This window comes from Rhinopithecus roxellana, chromosome 13 (genome assembly GCF_007565055.1).
Source record: "Rhinopithecus roxellana isolate Shanxi Qingling chromosome 13, ASM756505v1, whole genome shotgun sequence".
NCBI lineage: Eukaryota > Metazoa > Chordata > Mammalia > Primates > Cercopithecidae > Rhinopithecus > Rhinopithecus roxellana.
The window spans coordinates 51712093-51733497 of record NC_044561.1 but is presented as its reverse complement, the minus strand read 5'-3'; the positions used below and the strand labels follow the sequence as shown (position 1 = coordinate 51733497).

At 48.6% G+C, this 21405-nt stretch overlaps 1 protein-coding gene across 1 annotated transcript; it reads left to right on the top strand.

Moving 5' to 3' along the window:
• Positions 1-673: 673 nt before the first annotated feature.
• CLDN14 (claudin 14) lies at positions 674-20816 on the top strand. Its single transcript, XM_010384974.2, has 2 exons — positions 674-1300; positions 19667-20816. The coding sequence occupies exon 2, from the start codon at positions 19748-19750 to the stop codon at positions 20465-20467; it is 720 nt and encodes a 239-aa protein (XP_010383276.1). The 5' UTR covers positions 674-1300; positions 19667-19747; the 3' UTR covers positions 20468-20816.
• The last annotated feature ends 589 nt before the right edge of the window (positions 20817-21405 follow it).

Here is a 21405-nt window from a genome sequence, read left to right as displayed (position 1 = left end):
AGCCCAAGTAAGTCCCTGGCCCCGGAGCATCTGTGGTGGGCTCAGTGAGTAAGGGGTGGATATGCTTGTCATGTTAAATCCATGGCTCTCAGCACACTTCTGAATTCCAGAATCGCCCACAGTGATTTTCAAAATTGAAAAGGAACTGGAATTTGTGCCTTGAGAGGGTCCCCAAACCTTGGAGCCACTCAGGGTGCTGGCTTTCGGCTACACATTCCCACCAAGAGATTTCATTCTTGCAATTTTCAAGGCCAAACATCTCCTAATCATAGAATCACTCCTCAAAGGGCTGGAGGCATTCCCAGCCCGGCCCAGTTCCCTCAGCCACCCTCAGGTGCTGCCTTCACTTCCAGAAGAACTCTCCCTAGCCCTCCTGGACATCGTTCTCAAGCAAATGTCTTGACCTTCCAAGAAAGCCACCTTCTTCCATCAGCACCGGCTTCACGGTATGCCATGTCTCTTATCTCCAACTCATAGCAAACTGTCCCTCTTTCCACTCTGTGCTCCTCGACCCATCCAGCTCCACATGCCACCAACAGACCACCCGAATCACTCACAGCTGCAGTTGTAGAAAAAAGCAAACAAACAAAAGCAGTTGCTCGTTGATCGGAATCGACCAGCATGCTTCTAGGGCCCATAGCAGCCTGAAGGCTGAGAAGCTGAGTCACTCAATAGCAGAAAAACCCAGAGCAGTGTGGGGACAACTGCCAGGTGGTGGCTCAGAGGAGGACACAGTCGCTGTGGGCAGGTGGTCAGGGCGCAGGAGGGAATGAGCTGTGGATTTTCAGTAATCTACAAGAATCAGGCAGTTCCAGGACACAGGGAAGTGAGTGTAAAGAGCCAGTGGACCCAGAGCCAAGAGCCTGGGCAGGCGTGGGCTGGACTCTGGACGCCCTGCAACCCTGCCAGGCTGGGAAGGGGAGGCTTGACCCTGAGGGCGTGTTAGGAAAGAGATGCCCAGTTCAGGTGTATTGCGCATTTTTTTTCCACAGTGCAGAAATGACATTTCTGGTTGGTCTTGAATGTCTCCTCTGGCCAAGCCACCTCCTCTCATGCTAGTTAACCAAGTGGCACGTGTGCCCACGCAGGCCGTTCTAAGGAACACTATAATTGTCTAGGCAATTTTCTCTCAAATACTCCGGCCTGGAAGCATCCGGTCAGCAGAAGAGGGAAGGCAGGAGGGTGGCAGCATTCTGGCTGAGTCCTCTTGTACATGGGAGCTGGAGTCCAGCCAGGCTCCAGAGTGGCTCCGGCTGGCAAGGGACCTGAACAGGAAGATGGGACTCGAGGTTTTCTGCATGTGAGTTTGGGGTGAAGCTGTGGATGTGGGGTGGGCAGGGTTGGGGTTGACAGTCATCTGTTTCGGAAGCCCTGAATCCCCGCCCGTTACATATGCCTGCGGCCAGGAGCGTTCTCCAAGGGGAACTGGCTGTGCTGGCCCCTGCAGGAAAGGCAGCTGGAGGCTGGGCTGGGCAGCCCCCAGAGGACCCCACGCAGCCGGCCGGAGGGCAGCCAGGCTCCTAATGAGCCAGGAAGGACAGTAATCCGGTTCCTGAGAGTTTGGGCAGAACTCTTTTCATCGCTTACCAGGCCTGTTTGGGAGCAAGGACTGAATCTGTTGAGTGTTTTGAGGCCACGGGTCAGCTTGGGGAGCTTGGCGCCACTGCCCCCTTCTGTCTGCTGGGACTGCAAAGAGGGCCAGGCGGAACATTCTCCTCCTCCCTAAATACACCCCTGCCCTCCAACACAGACACATATTAGCATGGCAGAAGGGGTGGGAAAGTGATAGATCTCTCTCAGTAAGGGTAAAACAATGGTGCTGAAGAGGAGGAATATGATGCAATTTGAGACATGAGCTAATCCTTCAATTACCTGGGGCCCCACATCCCTAACAGCTGCCACCGCTTCCCAGGATGGGCAGGAGGGACCCAGGCAAAATAGAAAAGGAACCAGGATTAGTGTCCTGAGATGGTCCCCAACCTTGGAGTGCTGTCCTCACTGGCTTTAAATGGGTGCTGGCTTTAATTCCTGCAGTGCTCAAGACCAGACATCTCTTGATCACTGGGTTTCATTTTTGAAGTCTTGGGAAACCAGAGGACAGCTCATCACTGCACGCACCCAGGGGCTGGGTCCAGGTCTGCTGTGAAAAGATGCTGTCGTCTGGGCTCAGTGCTCATGCCTGTGTCTCTCCGTCACTCACTGGAGTTGAGGACGGGCTTATCTGTTAGGACGATAAAACTTCAGTAGCATACGCCTTGCATGTGCTGGTATCCTTCCCAAAGGGCTTGTCGGTTTTTACATCTATTATCTCATCATCTTCTAGACGTCTCTGGGGGAGGAGCTATTCCAGTGTAGATAGTCAGGTGAGTAATAGGCTGAGTAGCTTGCCCAAGATTAGTCAGACTTGAAGCCAGCACCAGCCCCCATCCTTATCTGGCTCCAGTCTGATTTGCAAATCTCAAGCTTACTGTGTTTTATTCATCCATCTGTATAATGGGTTCAATGCTTCTTAAGGCATCCACAGAAAAATCTATAAAAAGGAAGACACATAGATTCTTCCTTTGGTGCTATGAAAAAAATGTCACTATTAAATATTTCCTGTTTTCCAGTTAGTTTTATTTTAGATAAAGATCAATAAAATGGAATATGTCCATTTTTGTTTTTAAAAAAATCATTCTGGGCCGAAACGGGTGGATCACGAGGTCAGGAGATCAAGACCATCCTGGCTAACACAGTGAAACCCCATCTCTACTAGAAAATACAAAAAACTAGCCGGACGAGGTGGCAGGCGCCTGTAGTCCCAGCTACTCAGGAGGCTGAGGCAGGAGAATGGTGTGAACCCGGGAGGCGGAGCTTGCAGTGAGCTGAGATCTGTTGCCTATTTATCGAAAAAGGTCTTTCATTACACAGAATAAGAAGTCTAAAAGTCTGTTTTCAAGGCTAGTACCGATGTATTTTTAAAATGCAGGTGGTCAGCCTTGCCAGCTCGGAATGATTCTTGGCGTTTTCAAACTCAACCGTTCCTCCTTCCCGCTGATCTGTGGATTCCTCATTCACACCATTTGCAGGACAAGTGGCTGCCAGGGCCAAGGACTTTTCACTGAGTGGCCAACAGCAGCATTGTGTGGGGAATTTTCTACTCCAGGCCATTTGCTGGGAGGGCTCCTGGGCCTGAGCTGCTACGGCCTCCTTCGTCTCTCCCTGTGGGGTGACTCTGTAAAAAGAAAGACGGGAGAAGCTGAGGCTCATTCACTCACCTTGTCCACTTCATTCCCAAGAGAAGTATTGGGGGGACCTGCCAGGGTTAGGGGAAGCTCTAAGCTGAGCCCCTTGTGCAAAGAGGCAAGTCACTTGGAGGAAGCTGTTTTCTTCTAGGCCTGGAAGTGCACATGCTCGTCTACAGCTTTCCTGGAAGAAGAAAAAAAACAGAAACTGAGATTTAGAACACCAGGTCTGTTTCCACTGGCGGCCACTCTTGCGCACAGGAGACCAGCAAGAGCTTTGTTTTCAAAAGGCTCTTCCATGGCAGATATTCACAGAGACATCAGGGCTACACTTAAATGAAGGAAAAGTAAACATATGAAACCATATTTTTGATTCCACAGAACACTGCAAGAGTGTCTCTGTTCCTTTCCACATCCTAACTCGATGCACTCATTGTTTTAAGGGGGAAAACCCAATGTCCAGGTCCTGGCATGTCCATAACAGGCAGGGCGAGCTTCATGGGCATGTGCGCTGTGCAGTTACAGGGAGCCCCGTGCTCAGAAAGGCTTGCACTGGGCTTGATGTTCTGCAGACGCCATCTTGACATTCTTAATAATTTCTGAACAAGGGGTTCTGTATTTTCATTTTGCACTGGGTTCTGCAAATTTTCTAGTCAGTCCTGAGAGCAGGCAAAGGTAACCTACAGGGCCTGGTACTCTTCAGAGCAAATGCACAACCTGGCCACTGTGTATATGTCGAAAGGCTAAGCTGCACCCACCATGCACTATTTTATCTGCAAGGCCTTTGCTTACACAAGGATTTCTGCAATCTGAAATCTCATATCTGACCCAATTAATTCTAAATGTCTTTATATCAAAATATCACAGGCTTTCCTGGAAGACTGACCCAATCATGTTCTCACCACTGTGAGTGTATGCTTTAGGGCCTGGGCCAGGAGGAGATTTGTTCTCAAAGGTCATCCATGGGCCGGGGGCAGTGGCTCACACCTATCATCACAGAACTTTGGGAGTCCAAGGCGGGCGGATCATGAGGTCAGGAGTTCGAGACCAGCCTGACCAACATGGTGAAACCTTGTCTCTACTAAAAATACAAAAATTAGCCAGGCATGGTGGCAGGCACCTGTAATCCCAGCTACTAAGGAGGCTGAGGCAGGAGAATCACTTGAACCTGCGAGGTGGAGGTTGCAGTGAGCTGAGATTGCGCCATTGCACTCCAGCCTGGGTGACAAAGTGAGACTCTGTCTCAAAAAAAAAAAAAAAAAAAAAAAGTCATCCATGAAAATATAAATGCCTGTAGGGTAACTTCTTGGCCAAGATTAACAGTGAGGGAGGCTCAGTGCCCACGATGGACTGGGGTCCCAGGAAGAGGACCCAGGTTGTAAGAACAGGCTTCCATGGGGCTCTGGGAAGGTAAGAGCTAGATGGCAGCAAGATAAATAAGGAAACCCCACACACACACTTTTCTAGATGGCGGAAGACAGGGGTGCAGGGTCACATGAGGGAAGGTAAGATTGTAGCTGGAGAAGAGAATATTAGACAAAGGCAGTGGGAGAGCCTAGCCTTATGGGTAGGTGAGACAATATTTGAGGGACAGGCCAAGGACAACTGTCCCCATCTCAGGAGATCCCAAAGAAAGCCTGCAGTCAGCAGGCAGGCCCAGCAGAACAGACATCTGAACTATGACTCTCTGTTACACCGTCTTGGACTCTTTAAACAGCTAATAAGACCTTTAAAAGTTATATCAGGCCGGGTATGGTGGTGGCTCATGCCTGTAATCCCAGCACTTTGGGAGTCCGAGGCGGGCAGATCATTTGAGGTCAGGAGTTTGAGACCAGCCTAGCCAACATGGTGAAACCCCGTCTCTACTAAAAATACAAAAATTAGCTGGGTGTGGTGGCAGGCACCTGTAATCCCAGCTATCAGGGAGGCTGAGGCAGGAGAATCACTTGAACCCAGGAGGCGGAGGTTGCAGTGAGCCGAGATCGTGCCACTGCACTCCAGTCTGGCCGACAGAGTGAAACTCTGTCTCAAAAAAATAAAATAATAAAAGTTACATCAATGAAGCCAGTGGGGCTGGGTGCAGTGGCTCACACCTGTAGTCCCAGCTACTCAGAAGGCTGAGGTGAGAGGATCACTTGAGCTTAGGAGGTCGAGGCTGCAGGGAACCATGATTGGACCACTGCACTCCAGCCTGGCCAACAGCGCAAGAACCTGTCTCTAAAATACAAATAAAATAATTTTTAATGAAATAAATAAGCCAGTGGTTCTCAAACCTGGCTGCACATCAGAATCACCTGGTGGGAGAGAGGAGCTCAAAAATTCCCATGCATGGACCCTACCCCAGTCAGTGAATCCGAATGTCTGGAGGTGGCCAGGGCATCTGGATCTTTTTAAAACTCTCCAAGGGCTGAGGCTACAGCAGGAGGGTGGAGAGCCACTGATCCAGGTGACTTCTCCAGGATGTGTCCTCATGTCCCTCCATCCCAGCTTCAACTCCATGGCCCGCCATGATCTTCATTCCTTTGTGTGCATGCTTATTTCCCTTGGCTGTCCGCCGTCACCATTTTCCCCTAGGAAAACCCCCACCATGTCCAGAGCCGCCTTTTGTCCACTTAGGACCCTCGCAGTGCAGCTGCCAGTGCTGGGAAAGGCTGTCTGGCGTGATGGTCCAGTGGTACCCTCAAGACCACTTGCCCCACCTGCACCCAGCACTGACCAGCACTTGACCCCTTGACTTGGTCCAGGCCTGCTCTCATTCTCCTGGATGACTGTGCTCTCCTCTGTGCTCAAGCCCCCTGCACCTCGTCCCCCATCTCCTGTCTCAAGACGTCATGTTGCTTCTTATTTCCCTGAGAAACTTGGAGCAATCTCAGAACATGTGTTAGTGTCCACTGACATCTCCCCCAGCCTCCTGCTCCCGCCTCCCCTCCCGTTCTGGAGTGCGCTCTCTTCATGCTGGTCAGAGCTGGTCTCTCCATGTGCTCACAGGATCCCTGCTGCCCCTACAGATGTCTCCCTCCTCGCTGGACCATTTCCTCAGGCATGCAAACATGCTTCCGTGTCTCTCATCTTCAAAACAACAGCAAAACAAAAGAGTCCTCTCTTGCCTACACATCCCACTGGCAGAGATTTCTAACTCCTTTGGTTTTGTTTTTTGTTATTGGTGGTGGTGTTCTGGGTGGCAGGATGGGGATTGCCTGGGATCCCTTTGGCAATCTGGTGAAGCTGATGTATTCTCAGCACAATGCTTTTAAATGTGTAACATAACACATAACATGCAGGATTATAAAGGAAGTGAATTATAGTAAAACATAGTTGTCAAAATATTTTAGTGCAATTCTGTTCCTAGTAATGGATGACCTCCCTTATTAATGCATTACATTATGAGGTCTAGCAAGGGTCTTATAAGTACCATTTGAAATTGTGACAATGGTAAATGTTCTTTGTGGGTATCTGCAATGCCTGTAACGCAATGCAAAATATCATGATCTCTATTGCTGATTAAGGCATAGGTACTGGTTGTATTGCTGTAGATGGCTGCCTCCATTCAGGATTGAAGGAAATGCTAATGGTCAGTGAGAGGTCGATGAAATAGAAGATGTCACTTTTTTTCCTAGCTGAGTTGAAAGATACCCTGAGGTCTATGGGCCCTGGACCCCGTCCTAAAACTGTTGCCTCATTTCCTGATTCTCCTGGAGGGTCCAAGTTCTTGAAAGAATTCTCTCCTGTCCCTCTGTCCCTATTCTCTCTTGAATCCACTCCAATCAACTCCGCCGAAACCGAGCTTATCAAGGTCTCCAATTTTCTTCATGTTGCTAATCCAGCGATCACTTCTCAGTGCTCAGATGACCTGATTTATCAGATTACTTGACTTGACACAGTAGATTGCTCTCTCCAACACGGAGCTCTGTCCTCCCTCACCAGTCTCTTCTGGGTTGACCGTTCTCTATTGGCCATCCCTATAGCCCATGGCTGGCTCCTCTTCCTCCCTCTATCTTCATCCCTCCCCTGATGTTGGAGGGTTCCTAGAATCAGCCCTGGAGCCCCTGCTCTTCTCTATCTAATGCTCCCTCCTAAGAGCCTCCATCCCATCTTTTAATCCCATCTCCACGCAGTGGAGACACAAACAGACTTCTCCGGTTCAGTCCCTCCCTGAACCCTGCACTTACATATGCAACCATGGTTATCCCCAGCTGGGTAGGCACAGACATCTCAAACTCAACAAGTCCAAAACAAAATTCCTCTCTTCTGCCCTTCATCTTCTGTATCAGTCAGAGTTCTCCAGAGAAACAGAGGCAGTAGGATGTGCATCTATATAGAAAGAGATCTATTCATTCTAAGGAATTGGCTCACATGATTTTCAAAGCTGGCAAGTGCAAAATCTGCAGGGTGGGCCAGGTACAGTGGCTCACACCTGTAATTCCAACACTTTGGGAGGCCAAGGCTGGAGGATTGCTTAAGCCCAGGAGTTTAAGACCAGGCTGGACAACACAGTGGGACCTCCATCTCTACAAAATATTTTTAAAAATTAGCCAGACACGATGGCACATGCCTGTAGTCCCAGCTGCTCAGGAAGCTGAGGTGGGAGGATCAGTTGAGCCTGAGAGGTCAAGACCAGGCTGGGCAATATAGCAAGACCTCATCTATAAAATAAAATTCTGCAGGGTGGGCTAGCAGTCTGGAGACCCAGGATGGCTGACACTGCAGTTTCAGTTGGAAGGCAGCCTGCTATAGAGCCAAGAAGGGCTGATGTTGGAAATAAAGGTCACACACAGTCTGCTGGAGAAAGTTTCTTGCTCAGGGGAGGCTGCATGCTATGGACTAAACATTTACATTCTCCCAAAATTCCTACATTGAAGCCCTAAGCCCCTATGTGATAGTATTTGGAGACGGGGCCTTTGGGAGGTCATTAGGGTTCAGTGAGGTCATGAGGTTGGGTGCCCTCACGATGAGATTTGTGCTCTAAAAAGAAGGGAAAGAAAGATTTCTCTCAGCCTGCGTGCAAAGAAGAGGTCAGGTGAATTTCCACCAGGAACCAAAGCAGCCAGAACCTTGGTCTTGGACTTTCCAGCCTCCAGAATTGTGAGAAAATTAATTTCTGTGGCTTAATCCAGCAAGTCTGTGGTATTTTGTTGTGGCAGTCTGAGCTGATGGAGACACCAGTTTGGTTTTTGTTCCAGTCTGGCCTTCACCTGACTGGGTGCGGCCTACCCACGTTATGGAGGGCAATCTGCTTTCAATGTTAACCTTGTCCAAAGACTAACTTCACAGAAACATGAAGAATAGTGTTCAATCACATATCTGGGCACCCCATGACCCAGCCAAGTTGACACATAAAATTGATCATCACACCCTCCATACCCAGATCTCCAACCCTCTTCAAGCTCTCAATAAATGGCAACTCCATTCTTCCAGTTGCCCAAGACAATAACTTTAGGCACCTGTGTCTCACACCCCACAGCTAAACCACCAGCACATCCCGCTAGCCTCACCTGAATATAGAAACTGACCTCTTCCTGGCACCCACCTTTGTCCCACTACCTTGGCTCAGCTTCCTAGCATCTCTTACCTGAAAGATCACAAGAACCTCCTGTTTGGTCTCCCTAATTCAGCCCAGATGTAACCTTGGACAAGTTATGTAACCTTTCTACGCCTCAGTTTCCCTATCTGTAAATAAGGATGGCAACATGCACATTGAGATTTGTTTAAGAGTTAATTAAATGCCCATAGAAGCACTTAGCACATGTTTGGCATATCATAAACACTCTGGAACTTTAACTATGACCGGTTTTACTCTTATCATTAACAACTAACAACTTTGGAGCACCTGGGCTTCAAAGCTAAATTTACAAAGAATGAGTTTTAAACCTCATGTTTAATAGTATTTTCCTTACCGTTAGAAAATCTTAGCCTCATGTTTTCATTTGACACCACATTTTAACCACTGCAATTTATTCACAGTTCAATTCTCAAGTAAATAATTTTCAGAGGCTTACAAAATTCACAGAATAGTTGTCTTATTCATGAAGGTTTTCAGTCAGTTGAGACAATGACCTACTGCTTGTTTGGAGTTTGCTTTGTTTTTCTATTTCGATGTAAGTCCTGACTAAAGGGGGAGCCCAGTAGGCTCTGCTGGATTTCCAAGGTAAAGCTTCAGCAGGCTTCTGAGTTACCTTATTCAAATTTGGACTCTGCCCCAAATTTGGGCTTTTATGGTCTATGAAACCAAGACGTGTTGACTTAAGAAAACCAGACACCCAGCCCGAAAAGGTCAGTCACCAATTTGGGTACACTCCAGCCAATTGCACACACGCTGGAGACATGAGCCCCCCAAACTCCCTGTGAGCTAAGTGAATGCACACACTTCTTAAGCCCGGAGAAGCTGAGCCATTTGATTACTATATGGGTTACTTACTATAGATTGTGTTTGCACTTGAATTTTCAAATTTGCAGGGGACTTTCCAGATTCTTCTTTCTCCATGTCCTCTACCTTTTCCTTGGATTTTGTCCTCCACACTTTGAGACAAGAAGCTAACCGTGGCTTTGATTTTTTTTTTTTTTTAAAGACAGGGTCTCACTATGTTGCTCAGAAATGGCCTCAAACTCCTGGAATCATGCAATCCTCCCACCTTGGCCTTCCAAATGTTGAGATTACAGGTGTGAGCCACTGTACCTGTCCTGTTTTTATCAATGACAAATGTGAAGCCACCAGATCACACTCAATGCCTGTCCTGGAAGGGGACCCAGTTCTTATAATCACAGATGAGGTTTTTTTGTTTGTTTGCTTTTTGAGATACGATGGCACAATCTCTGCTTGTTGCAATCTATGCCTCCCAGGCTCAAGCCATCCTCCCACCTCAGCCTCCAAAGTAGCTGGGATTACAGGCTTGAGCCACTATGCCCAGCTAATTTTTCTTTTTCTTTTTAGTGGAGACAGGGTTTCACCATGTTGACCACGCTGGTCTTGAGCTCCTGAGTGTCCAGCTAATTTTTCTTTTTATTTTTAGTGGAGACAGGGTTTCACCATGTTGACCACACTGGTCTTGAACTCCTGAGCTCAAGTGATCCTCCCACCTCAGCCTCCCAAAGTGCTGGGATTATAGGTGTGTGCCATGGGGCCCGGCCAAGTGTTTTCTCTGTAATGCCCTGTGCTGCCATTCAGCTACTCTCCTGTGTTTGTTTCCTGGGGCTGCCATAGCAAAGCACCACAACCTGGGAGCCTGAAACAACAGAAATTTATTCTCTCATGATTCTGAAGGCTGGCAGCTTGAAACTAAGGTGTGGGCAGGCTGGTTCCTTCCTGGGCTGTGAGGGAGCATCTGTCCGGGGCTTCCTACTGGGCCTCTGCGGGTTGCTGGCGATCCTCCGGGTTCCTCGGCTTGGTAACTTCTCGCTCCACTCTCTGCCTCCTTGTTGCAATCTATGCCTCGCAGGCTCACGTGTTCTTTCTCTTCCGTCTGCACGTGTTCTTTCTATTTCCGTCTGCACGTGTCTTTCTATTTCCGTCTGCACGTGTCTTTCTATTTCCGTCTTCATATGCCCATCCTCTTATAAGGACGCCAGCCCTATTGGTTTAGGGGCCACTCTATTTTAGTATGACCTCATCTTAACTAAATCTGCAATGACCCTATTTCCAAATAAGGTCACATTCTGAGGCACTGGGAGCGGGGAGGACTTCAACATGACTCTTTTGGGGGACCAGGTCAGTCCATCGCAACCCCCAGATAAAGTGTTTCCACACAACACTTAACCAGTTAGTCGTCTAATAATCAGCTAAGGCTTTAGGAAATGTTTTTATGTCCTCCTGGGTTTTGGGGGGTATTGTTTTTTGTTTTTGTTTTTGTTTTGTTTTGTTTTACTTTTCTAGTATTTTTTTTTTTTTTAAATCTCAGATGGCAAGTTTTTAATTACCTGCACCTTGAAAAATGAAAAACAGCAGCAACGTAACAAACCTGCCTGACTATCTTGTCAGGAAAAATCGCTCTGAAAAGGTACCCATGTATTGAAGCAAATGAAACTCAATCATTTCATTTTAAAATGTTGATCTACTGCATTTTAAATGAATTCTAATGAAATTTGGTGAGTTGAAATGAGAGAGATAAGGCCTCCGGAAAGGGTTTTAATTTTTGTGGTCATGGTCACTTAAGTTTGTAGTTTTCGGTAAATCAATAGGTCATTCAATCTTACTGAGCTGAAAACAGCCTCTGTAACCATTTAACTGCACACCATGGTTTTCATTTGTATTAACATAAACTTTTCTTCAAATCAGTTCTTTTTATAAAACAATAGATTTTTATCTCTTCATCCAAAAGAGAGGGGAGGAATTCATGGAACATGTCATGTCCATATGATTTTGAGTAAGATATTTCACGCTGGTTTTCTCAAATAATAACAGCAAGCAGTAACTATCATGATAGTAATAAGTCATAGTCATGTAAGTGTCCTGTCTCTGCCTCTCATGGAAAGACTTCATGAAAGACTCTATGCGGATGGCATAGGAAGTCCTCACACATTTAAAATCTAGATGCCTGCCAGTCTGAAAAATAACCCAAGGAAAGTTACAGGAAGTTTGGAATAGTGATGAAGAAAGTTTTATTTTTAGAGCCAATACCCCATAGCATAGCCCATCTGAAATGAATATGAAATGGTTTTTCCAAGGTACTGCTTGATCACTTTCTCATCATTCTTACATATTTCTGTAAGAAAATGTGCTAAAAATAGCCCCTCTAGAGTATCCCTAAGCTTCTTGAAAAGATACGCATTTGTTTTGCAAATTATTAAGAAACACAGTGTCCAAGATGTCCTTAGGAAATGCTAGTTGAGGCTGGGCATGGTGGCTCACACCTATAATCCTAGCACTTTGGGAGGCAGAAGTGGGTAGATCACTTGAGGCCAGGAGTTCGAGACCAGCCTGGCCAACATGGTGAAACCACATCTCTACTAAAAATATAAAAATTAGCCAGACGTGGTGGTGGGGGCCTATAATCCTAGCTACCCAGGAGGCTGAGGCAGGAGAATTGCTTGAACGTGGGAGGCAGAGTTGCAGTGAGCCGAGATAGTGCCACTATACTCCAGCCTGGGTGACACAGCGAGACTCTGTCAAAAAAAAAGGAAAAGAAAAAGAAAAAGAAAGGAAAGGAAAGGAAAGGAAAGGAAAGGAAAGGAAAGGAAAGGAAAGGAAAGGAAAGGAAAGGAAAGGAAAGGAAAGGAAAGGAAAGGAAAGGAAAGGAAAGGAAAGGAAAGGAAAGGAAAGGAAAGGAAAGGAAAGGAAGGAAAGGAAAGGAAAGGAAAGGAAAGGAAAGGAAAGGAAAGGAAAGGAAAGGAAAGGAAAGGAAAGGAAAGGAAAGGAAAGGAAAGGAAAGGAAAGGAAAGGAAAGGAAAGGAAAGGAAAGGAAAGGAAAGGAAAGGAAAGGAAAGGAAAGGAAAGGAAAGAAGGAAGGAAAGAAAAAGAAATACTAGTTGAAGTTATTTCATGCAGATACCTCATAGCATAAGAATTACTTTCTTTTCTCTGTGTTGGGTAGTTTTGCTAATATATCTCATCTAGATGAATCCAAATCTCCCTTGAGTTTGTTTTTAGTTCCCAAATTCAAGCATTTATGATTTTGTTCATTTTGTTTTGTTTGAGACAGAGTCTCACTCTGTCACCCAGGCTAGAGTACAGTGGTGCAATCTCAGCTCACTGCAACCTTCAAGTGATTCTCCTCCCTCAGCCTCCAAGTAGCTAGGATTACAGGCATGCATCACCAGACCCAGCTAAGTTTTGTATTTTTAGTAGAGATAGGGTTTCACCATGTTGGCCAGGCTGGTCTCAAACTCCCGACCTCAGGTGATCTGCCCACCTCGGCCTCCCAAAATGCTGGGATTACAGGTGTGAGCCATCGTCCCCAGCCTAAAGCATTTATGAAATAGCTAGACAATAATGAAGAGGCCATTTGGTTGGGGTGACAGTGAGGACATTCAGGTTTTTGAACCAGACATTTTCTTAAGTGGCTGAACATCAACGTTGAAGCAACTCTACATTATTTCAAGGGCCAATGACTATGTTCATCTTAAGGCGGCGCTTCATTTTTCTCTAATAAGTTTACAGAAAGCAAATCAGGTTTTACGCTATTTCTATAATGGACCCAACATCATGTCAGAGCATTTTAGGACAAACATGTATAATGGCTCATTCCCAAACATCTCAAGAGCCATTCAGACCACATGGCAGGCAAAAGGCCCTGGTGACCACATCCTCCAACTCTCTACCTGCACAGTGGGGCTCAGGGCAGTTCCGGGTAAAGAAACTTCCATCTGGCGGGCACCTGTAGTCCCAGCTGCTCGGGAGGCTGAGGCAGGAGAATGGCCTGAACCTGGGAGGCGGAGGTTGCAGTGAGCGGAGATTGTGCCACTGCACTCCAGCCTGGGCGACAGAGTGAGACTCTGTCTCAAAAAAAAAAAAAAAGAAAGAAAGAAACTTCCACCACACCTGGCTTGTGCCCCAACTCCCTGCTGATGACCTGCACCCCTTCATTCTGGGGCTGACATTTCCTTCACCAGGGTGGGTAGACAAGGGCCGTGGAGCAATGTGTGTCTGTAGGAAAGCTTTCATCACAGGGGCTGATTTTGCAAGGAGACGAGGTGACAGCAGCAGGTGAGACTGCTGAGGGTTAAGGAGAGTAAGGGACTCAGACACCCCACCCATCCCACCCCTGCAACCCTCCAAGAAGCCTGGTCTCTATATGCAGCATCCAGTAAACTTATTTGACTAGAGACACCCCCACCACCTCCTTTACCAAAGAAGAAGAACTTGCAGTGAAATCACTTTGGCACAGTCACTTGGACTTGGCAATGGTGAGCTAGGGTGGCCCTGTCCCTATCCCTTGACTGCCCTGACCCCAGGCAGTCAAGACACAGGCTGGTAGACAACACATCCTCCCCCGAGGGCTGGCCAGGCCATCCCCATGGCCACTGCTGTTGAAATGATGATTAATCTGGAGCCAAAGTTGACGCAGTTGGTGTCCAGGTGGGCCAGGAGGTGAGCAAAACAAGGGCACCCTACTGTGTGCTTCAGAACCCTGCTTTTTTAAAGAAAAACATAGCTCAGAGAAAACAGAGGGAGACAACATAAAAGTTTATAACGGACACACACAAAAAAACCCTCTCCCTTCAGAGCTGATGATCCTGAAACCAGAGCCAGTTGGAAGGGCCTATAGCAGCTCTGGCGTTTCACCGGTGCCCTTCACAGATTTTCAAAATTCTTTACAGCTCTATTGTTTTCTGACACTCTCTCTGCTGGGGACGAAGCCGACCAAAACTCTAAGGTTTAATGAGTACCTTATTGGATTTCGAACTTGCATGGGGCCTGTAGCTTTGTTTTGGCCAATTTCTGTCATTTGGAATGGTGGTATTTACCCAATGCCTGTACCCCCATTGTATCTAGGAAGTAACTAATTTGCTTTTGATGTTGCAGATTCATAGGCAGAAGGGACTTGCCTTGTCTCAGATGAGACTTTGGACTTGGACTTTTGAGTTAACGCTGCAATGAGTTAAGACCTTGGGGGACTGTTGGAAGGGCATGATTGTGTTTTGAAATGTGAGGACATGAGATTTGAGAGGGGCCAGGGCAGAATGATGTGGTTTGGCTGTGTCCCCACCCAAATCTCATCTTGAATTATAGTTCCCATAATCCCCACATGTCGTGGGGAGGGACCCGGTGGGAGGTAATTGAATCATGGGGGTGGTTTCCACCATGCTATTCTCATGACAGTAAGTTCTCACGAGATCTGATGGTTTTATAAGGGGCTTCATCCTCAGCTCGGCACTCATTCTTCTCCTTCCTGCTGCCATTTAAAGAGGATGTGTTTGCTTCACCTTTTGCCAGGATTGTAAGTTTCCTGAGGCTCCCCAGTCCTGCGGAACTGTGAGTCAATTAAACCTCTTTCCTTTATGAATTACCCGTCTTGGGTGGTTCTTTATAGCAGCATGAGAACAAACTAATACAGCAACCCACTCTATCTCACCATTGCCAAGTCCAAGTTATCATGCCAAAGTGATTTCACTGCAAATTGTTCTTTGCTAAAGGGGTGGCGGGGGGTGTCTCTAGTCAAATAAGTTCAGTGGATGCTGCACATGAGACCTTTTCTGGGAGAGACACAATGCACATTGACACGTTTCCAGCTATGAGAAGTCCTACAGTCACTAAGGTTTTCTTAAACATATTTGACATTTGGGTCCTCGACACACGACATCCTGCAAATGCAGCATTCCAAGATGCAGTCGTTGGGAAACTCAGCCCTAAATCCTGCTCTCTTGTGCAGCTAAGCCACATACTCCCCACCCAGGATTGTACTTTTGGGGTTTTGTGAACCCAAATGCAGGACCCAGCATTGATTCCTCTAACACATCCTGTTAGATTCTGCCTTCCCACCGCCACTCAGCCTGTCGAGGGCTTCTGGAGCTTGATGCTTGGAACCCTATTTGTTTTGGACCCGTATCTCTCTAGCAAATCTTCCCACATGCACACATATGGCTGCAGGAAAATGGTAGCCCACAGGTGAACACCAGTTCAGCCCTGCATGGGCTGCTCCCCCTGGGAGGCCAGGCTTGGGCAAGTTCCTTCCTATACAAACAGCCCTGCAGGGCAGGGCGATTCCGGAGCATCAGGGAGGAATTTTATGTGGCTTCCAGGGAGATGCGTTCAGTTAAAGTTGTTTTTCCCTTGAAAGGCCCCAAAGTGAAAAGCAGTTGCAGGGAAGTTGAATTATTACCTAATGCCAGTAGCAGCTGCTGGTACGGAAGAAGGAAAGCAGGTTGGGGAGCTGGTGTCTGGGATTTTGGGGCTCATTAACACTCACTTCTTAAATTAGCAAATCCTTATAGCACATGTTTAAAAATAGCAGCCTAATGGTTTCTAAAATTAGCCATCATTGCTCTCCATAAATATTTAGACCTCCAATAAACCTCTGGTCCACTAGCCTAGCCTAATGGGCTTGGCTTTTATGCCACATTCTTTAGGGTCTGTATACTTAATTATTGACCTTGACAGTGAGAGCTGCAAGAAGCCCCATTATGCTTGGACCAGGGACACCCTGTGTGGCCGTCACCCTGGAGGCAGCCTCAAAGCAGGGCGGGAAGAGATCTCAGAGGCCATTCGGAGATCTAGGTACCTGGAGGAGCCTCTGGTCCTGGTTTCCTTGGGACTGTCTTAGTTTCAGCCCTGAAGGTCCCTGTCCTGGGCAACCCCTCAGTCCCTAGCAAAGCAGGGCGGTTTGTTGTCCTGGCTGCCCAAACCACTGCAAAAGGGACAAGGCCACTGTTCTGAGATCTCTGTGGGAAGGAGAATCGTTGCTAACACCATCCCTCAGCCCTTACACTAACTTCAGTCCCATCTCATCGAAGCATTAGTGTTTAAAGGGGGAATGACACCAAGGAGAACACTAGCCAGGCCAGGCATAGGACTTTCGTCCTCTGCTCCTCTCGTTTCCCCAAGTGTAAAAAGGGGATGGTAACAGTCACTGACACATTAGGTTGCTGGGAATAAACTAGGAAATGTGTCAGTGTTTAAACCGTGCTCAGGCCCAGTCATCTGGTGCCATCAGTGTGCTCAGGGTGTGGGGTGGGTGGGTCCGCTGGCACCCCCACTGGCTGTGCCTATCAGGGTGGCCCCCGTGGCCTTGTTGCCAGCACCTCCCCCAGGGCAGTGACCATAGGACAGCTGGCCCTGGTCCTTCTCTGGCCAGCAGAGACTGTGATGGTGTCCCCAGTCCCTGGACAGAGTGAGTGCTTGCTGTGTGGAGGGAAGAAAGGCTTTGTGCAAAGCCAGCATCGTGCATAGTGCATGTGACAAATTCTGGGCTGTGAACAAATAGTCATCCAAAACAGCAGCAGGAAAATACTCGGTGTGTCAGTCCATTCTCTCAATGCAACCTGAGTCAAAGAACTACCTGAGACAGGATAATTTCTAAAGAAAAGAGGCTTCATTGGCTCTCACAAGCTGTACAGGAAGCATGACTGGGGAGGCCTTAGGAAACTTACAATCATGGCGGTAGGTAAAGGGGAAGCAGGCATGACACCGCCAGAGAAGGAAGAAGAGAGAGAGGGGAGCAGGCAGGTGCTGCACACTTTTAAACAACCAGATCTCCAGGGAACTCACTATCACAAGAAGAGTAAGGGAGAGGTCCGCCCCCATGATTCATTTGCCTCCCACCAGGCCCTTCCACCAACACTGGGGACTGCCATTCAACATGAGATTTGGGTGGGGACACAAATCCGAACCCTATCACCTGGACACCCCTTCAGTCCACTCCGTGTCCTGTGAGGCACCACATTGTTTTGTTATTATTTATTTTTGTTTGTTCGTTCATCAGGACAGAACCAATGACCTCCTACAATGCCAAAGCATTTAAACTCAGTATATGTTTTTAAATTAGCAAGATGATGGTTTAGACTCCCAGTAGAAACATCAGTTATTATTTACTCACCAAGTGATTTCCATCTAGTAGGGGACTTATTTATTTATTTATTTAGTTTTCAAGACAGAATCTCGTTCTGTCACCCAGGCTGGAGTGCAGTGGCACGATCTAGGTTCACTGAAACCTCCGCCTCCCAGTTCAGGCAATTCTCCTGCCTCGGCCTCCTGAGTAGCTGGAGATGACAGGCGCGCACCACCAACGCCCAGCTGACTTTTGTTTTTTTAGTAGAGGCAGGCTTTCACCATGTTGGCCAGGCTAGTCTCAAACTCCTGACCTTAAGCGATCCACCTGCCTTAGCCTCCCAAAGTGCTGGGATTACAGCCACCAAGCCCCACTGGGGATTTCTTGACAATGTCCCAGGGTCTCATGGGCAACACCCTGCAGCCCACTTTTCCTGCCTGAAGCCTGCACTGCTTAACTGAGGCTCAGCCCTCTGCAGAAGAAGAAGCAGGTTTTGCCTACTGAGTTTTGCGCCGGTTTGGGACGCTGAAGTGACTTGTCGTCAGCAGAGACGCTTCCCTTTTCTCCCTTCAGAACCAAAAAAGAAGCTGAGCCCCAGGTCACCCATTGGATGGGCGCAGCCGGGCCCAGACCTCCTAATGCTTGGTCTCACTGATTACCTTGCCCCAGGCAGGAGAGAAAAGCTAGTGGTGTCCACTCAAGACTTCCACTCCCCTCCCTTTCTGCCTTCATCCCTTCCTTTTTTCCTTCCTTTCTCTGTGCCCCCACTTCCTTCCTTTCTCCTTCCTCCCTCCCTCCTCCTCTTCTTCCCTCTCTCCTTCCTTCCTTCCTTCTGTATTTCCTAGTGTTTTTTGTTTGTTTGTTTGTTTTGTTTTTTGAGACAGAGTCTTACTCTGTCGCCCAGGCTGGAGTGCGGTGGTGCGATCTCAGCTCACTGCAACCTCACCCTCCCTGGTTCAAGCAATTCTCCTGCCTCAGTCTCCCAAGTAGCTGGGATTATAGGCACCTGCCAACATGCCCAGCTAATTTTTGTATTTTTAGTAGAGATGAGGTTTCACCATGTTGGCCAGGCTGGTCTTGAACTCCTGACCTCAGGTGATCCGCCTGCCTTGGCCTCCCAAAGTGCTGGGATTACAGGCATGAACCACTGCGCCCGGTCCCTAGTGTCTTCTATATGCCTGGCGCTATATAGGTGCTGGGTCCTTGTCCCCAAAGTGTCCTGGATTTTGGTATGCTAAGAATTCTTTAAAAGCCTTTAAAAGGGCTCGCCATTCCCATGTCCCTGAAAGCCAGGTAGCAGCCTCTGTTTGATAATAAAGTCACCCTCGATCAGCCCTCACCAGTCACAGGCGGGCATAGCGAATGGGCAGCATGGTGGGAGCGGAGGTCCATGCTGGAGAGGAGGGATGCTGGCCTGTGCTCCTGCTGCAGCTCCTGAGGAGCTGTGACCTTGGAAATTCCTGCCCTGGCATCAGCTGACAATCTCTGGGTCACATCCAGCTCTGGAATTCTGAAGGCAGCGTCTGACCTGCCGAGGGGACTAAACCTCTCCCTGCCTGAGCACGTGGGTGGAGAATTTGCCCACTTCAGAAAACCCCTCATGCTGACAACCGCCCAGGGCTATTTTCTAAGTCACAGCTGGCACACATCTGAGCACTGTCAGGCCAAAGCATGAATAGCACATGTTGATTTAACAAGTGTTATTCCTGGTTACTGGCGAACGGAAGGACAGGAGATGCCAAAGCAGCAGCAGTGCTTGAGGGGGGACATAAGCAGAACTTCCGGCAGGAGGCTGGAGTCCTTCCCTGAGACCAGCATCGGCTGTCATCCCTTCAGATCCTGCCTTCCCGGGAAAGCAGTTATTCTCCCACCCAGTGAAGTCTCAGAAACTATTTTTGAAAACATGTTAATTGCCACACCAACGGCCTATGGAAAACTTGGTTTCGGTGACAGAAATAAGTGCATGAGATAATCTTTAACCCGTTTCCTTTCTCTCCCTGCTCCCGCCTCCCTCGGCTTCATTAGGGCTCCGGCCAGCACCTGAGGAGCGGTGTGACCTCGAGGGCCCAGGGAGCTGCCCGGCTGGCCTAGGCAGGCAGCTGCACCATGGCCAGCACGGCCGTGCAGCTCCTGGGCTTCCTGCTCAGCTTCTTGGGCATGGTGGGCACGTTAATCACCACCATCCTGCCTCACTGGCGAAGGACGGCGCATGTGGGCACCAATATCCTCACGGCCGTGTCCTACCTGAAAGGGCTCTGGATGGAGTGTGTGTGGCACAGCACAGGCATCTACCAGTGCCAGATCTACCGGTCCCTGCTGGCACTGCCCCAAGACCTCCAGGCTGCCCGTGCCCTCATGGTCATCTCCTGCCTGCTCTCGGGCATAGCCTGTGCCTGCGCAGTCATCGGGATGAAGTGCACGCGCTGCGCCAAGGGCACACCCGCCAAGACCACCTTCGCCATCCTCGGCGGCTCCCTCTTCATCCTGGCTGGTCTCCTATGCATGGTGGCTGTCTCCTGGACCACCAATGACGTGGTGCAGAATTTCTACAACCCGCTGCTGCCCAGCGGCATGAAGTTCGAGATTGGCCAGGCCCTGTACCTGGGCTTCATCTCCTCGTCCCTCTCGCTCATTGGTGGCACCCTGCTTTGCCTGTCCTGCCAGGACGAGGCACCCTACAGGCCCTACCAGGCCCCGCCCAGGGCCACCACAGCCACCGCCACCACCGCACCTGCCTACCAGCCACCAGCTGCCTACAAAGACAACTGGGCCCCCTCAGTGACCTCGGCCACGCACAGCGGGTACAGGCTGAACGACTATGTGTGAGTCCCCACGGTCTGCTTCTCCCCTGGGCCACCGTGGGCTGGGTCCCTGGCAGGACTGTCAATGGAGGCAGGGGTTCCAGCACAAAGTTTACTTCTGGGTGATTTTTGTATCCAAGGAAATAATGTGAATGCAAGGAAATGTCTTTAGAGCACGGAGACAGAGGGGGGAATAAGAGGAGGAGAAAGCTCTCTATACCAAAGACTGAAAAAAAATCCTGTTTTTGTATTTATTATATGTATTTATGTGGGTGATTTGATAACAAGTTTAATATAAAGTGGCTTGGGAGTTTGGTCAGTGGGGTTGGTTTGTGATTCAGGAATAAACCTTGTGGCTGTGGCTGTTGATGAAATGGACAGTATCTGTTTCTGCTTCCAGACTGTTATTCTGTCTCCTAAGGTGCTGGTAACCACAGTCAGAACCCAGTGGGGCTCAGGGTTGCAGGGCCGTGCAGCCGTGCTGACCACAGCACTGTGGAGTCCTGACTCTGATGCAGGGTGAGGATGTTGGAGGACGACGGAGCTGATCTCCATTTGTAAGATGCTTGAAAAAACTAGGAGCTGTATCCCGGCTTAAACTCAGAGGCAGGGCAGAAAGGAAGGGGCTTCCTTGGAAAAAGATAGTTGCCAGAAGTCACAAAATAAGGACAATGTCATTTTCTTCCTGTGAGCAATAGGTCCCCACTGGTAAGAAAACAAGAGTCAGAAGGAAACGGGGCCAGGCACGGTGGCTCATGCCTGTAATCCCAGCACTTTAGACGGCTGAGGCAGGCGGATCACCTGCTGTCAGAGTTCGAGAGCAGTCTGACCAACACGGTGACACCTCATCTCTTATAAAAATACAAAAATTAGCTGGGTGTGATGGCAGGCACCTGCAATCCCAGCTACTCAGGAGGCTGAGGCAGGAGAATCGCTTGAACTCAGGAGGCGGAGGTTGCAGTG

Excerpts from the sequence above, each read along its gene's own strand:
- CLDN14 (XM_010384974.2), top strand. The coding sequence starts at position 19,748 with ATGGCCAGCACGGCCGTGCAGCTCCTGGGCTTCCTGCTCAGCTTCTTG.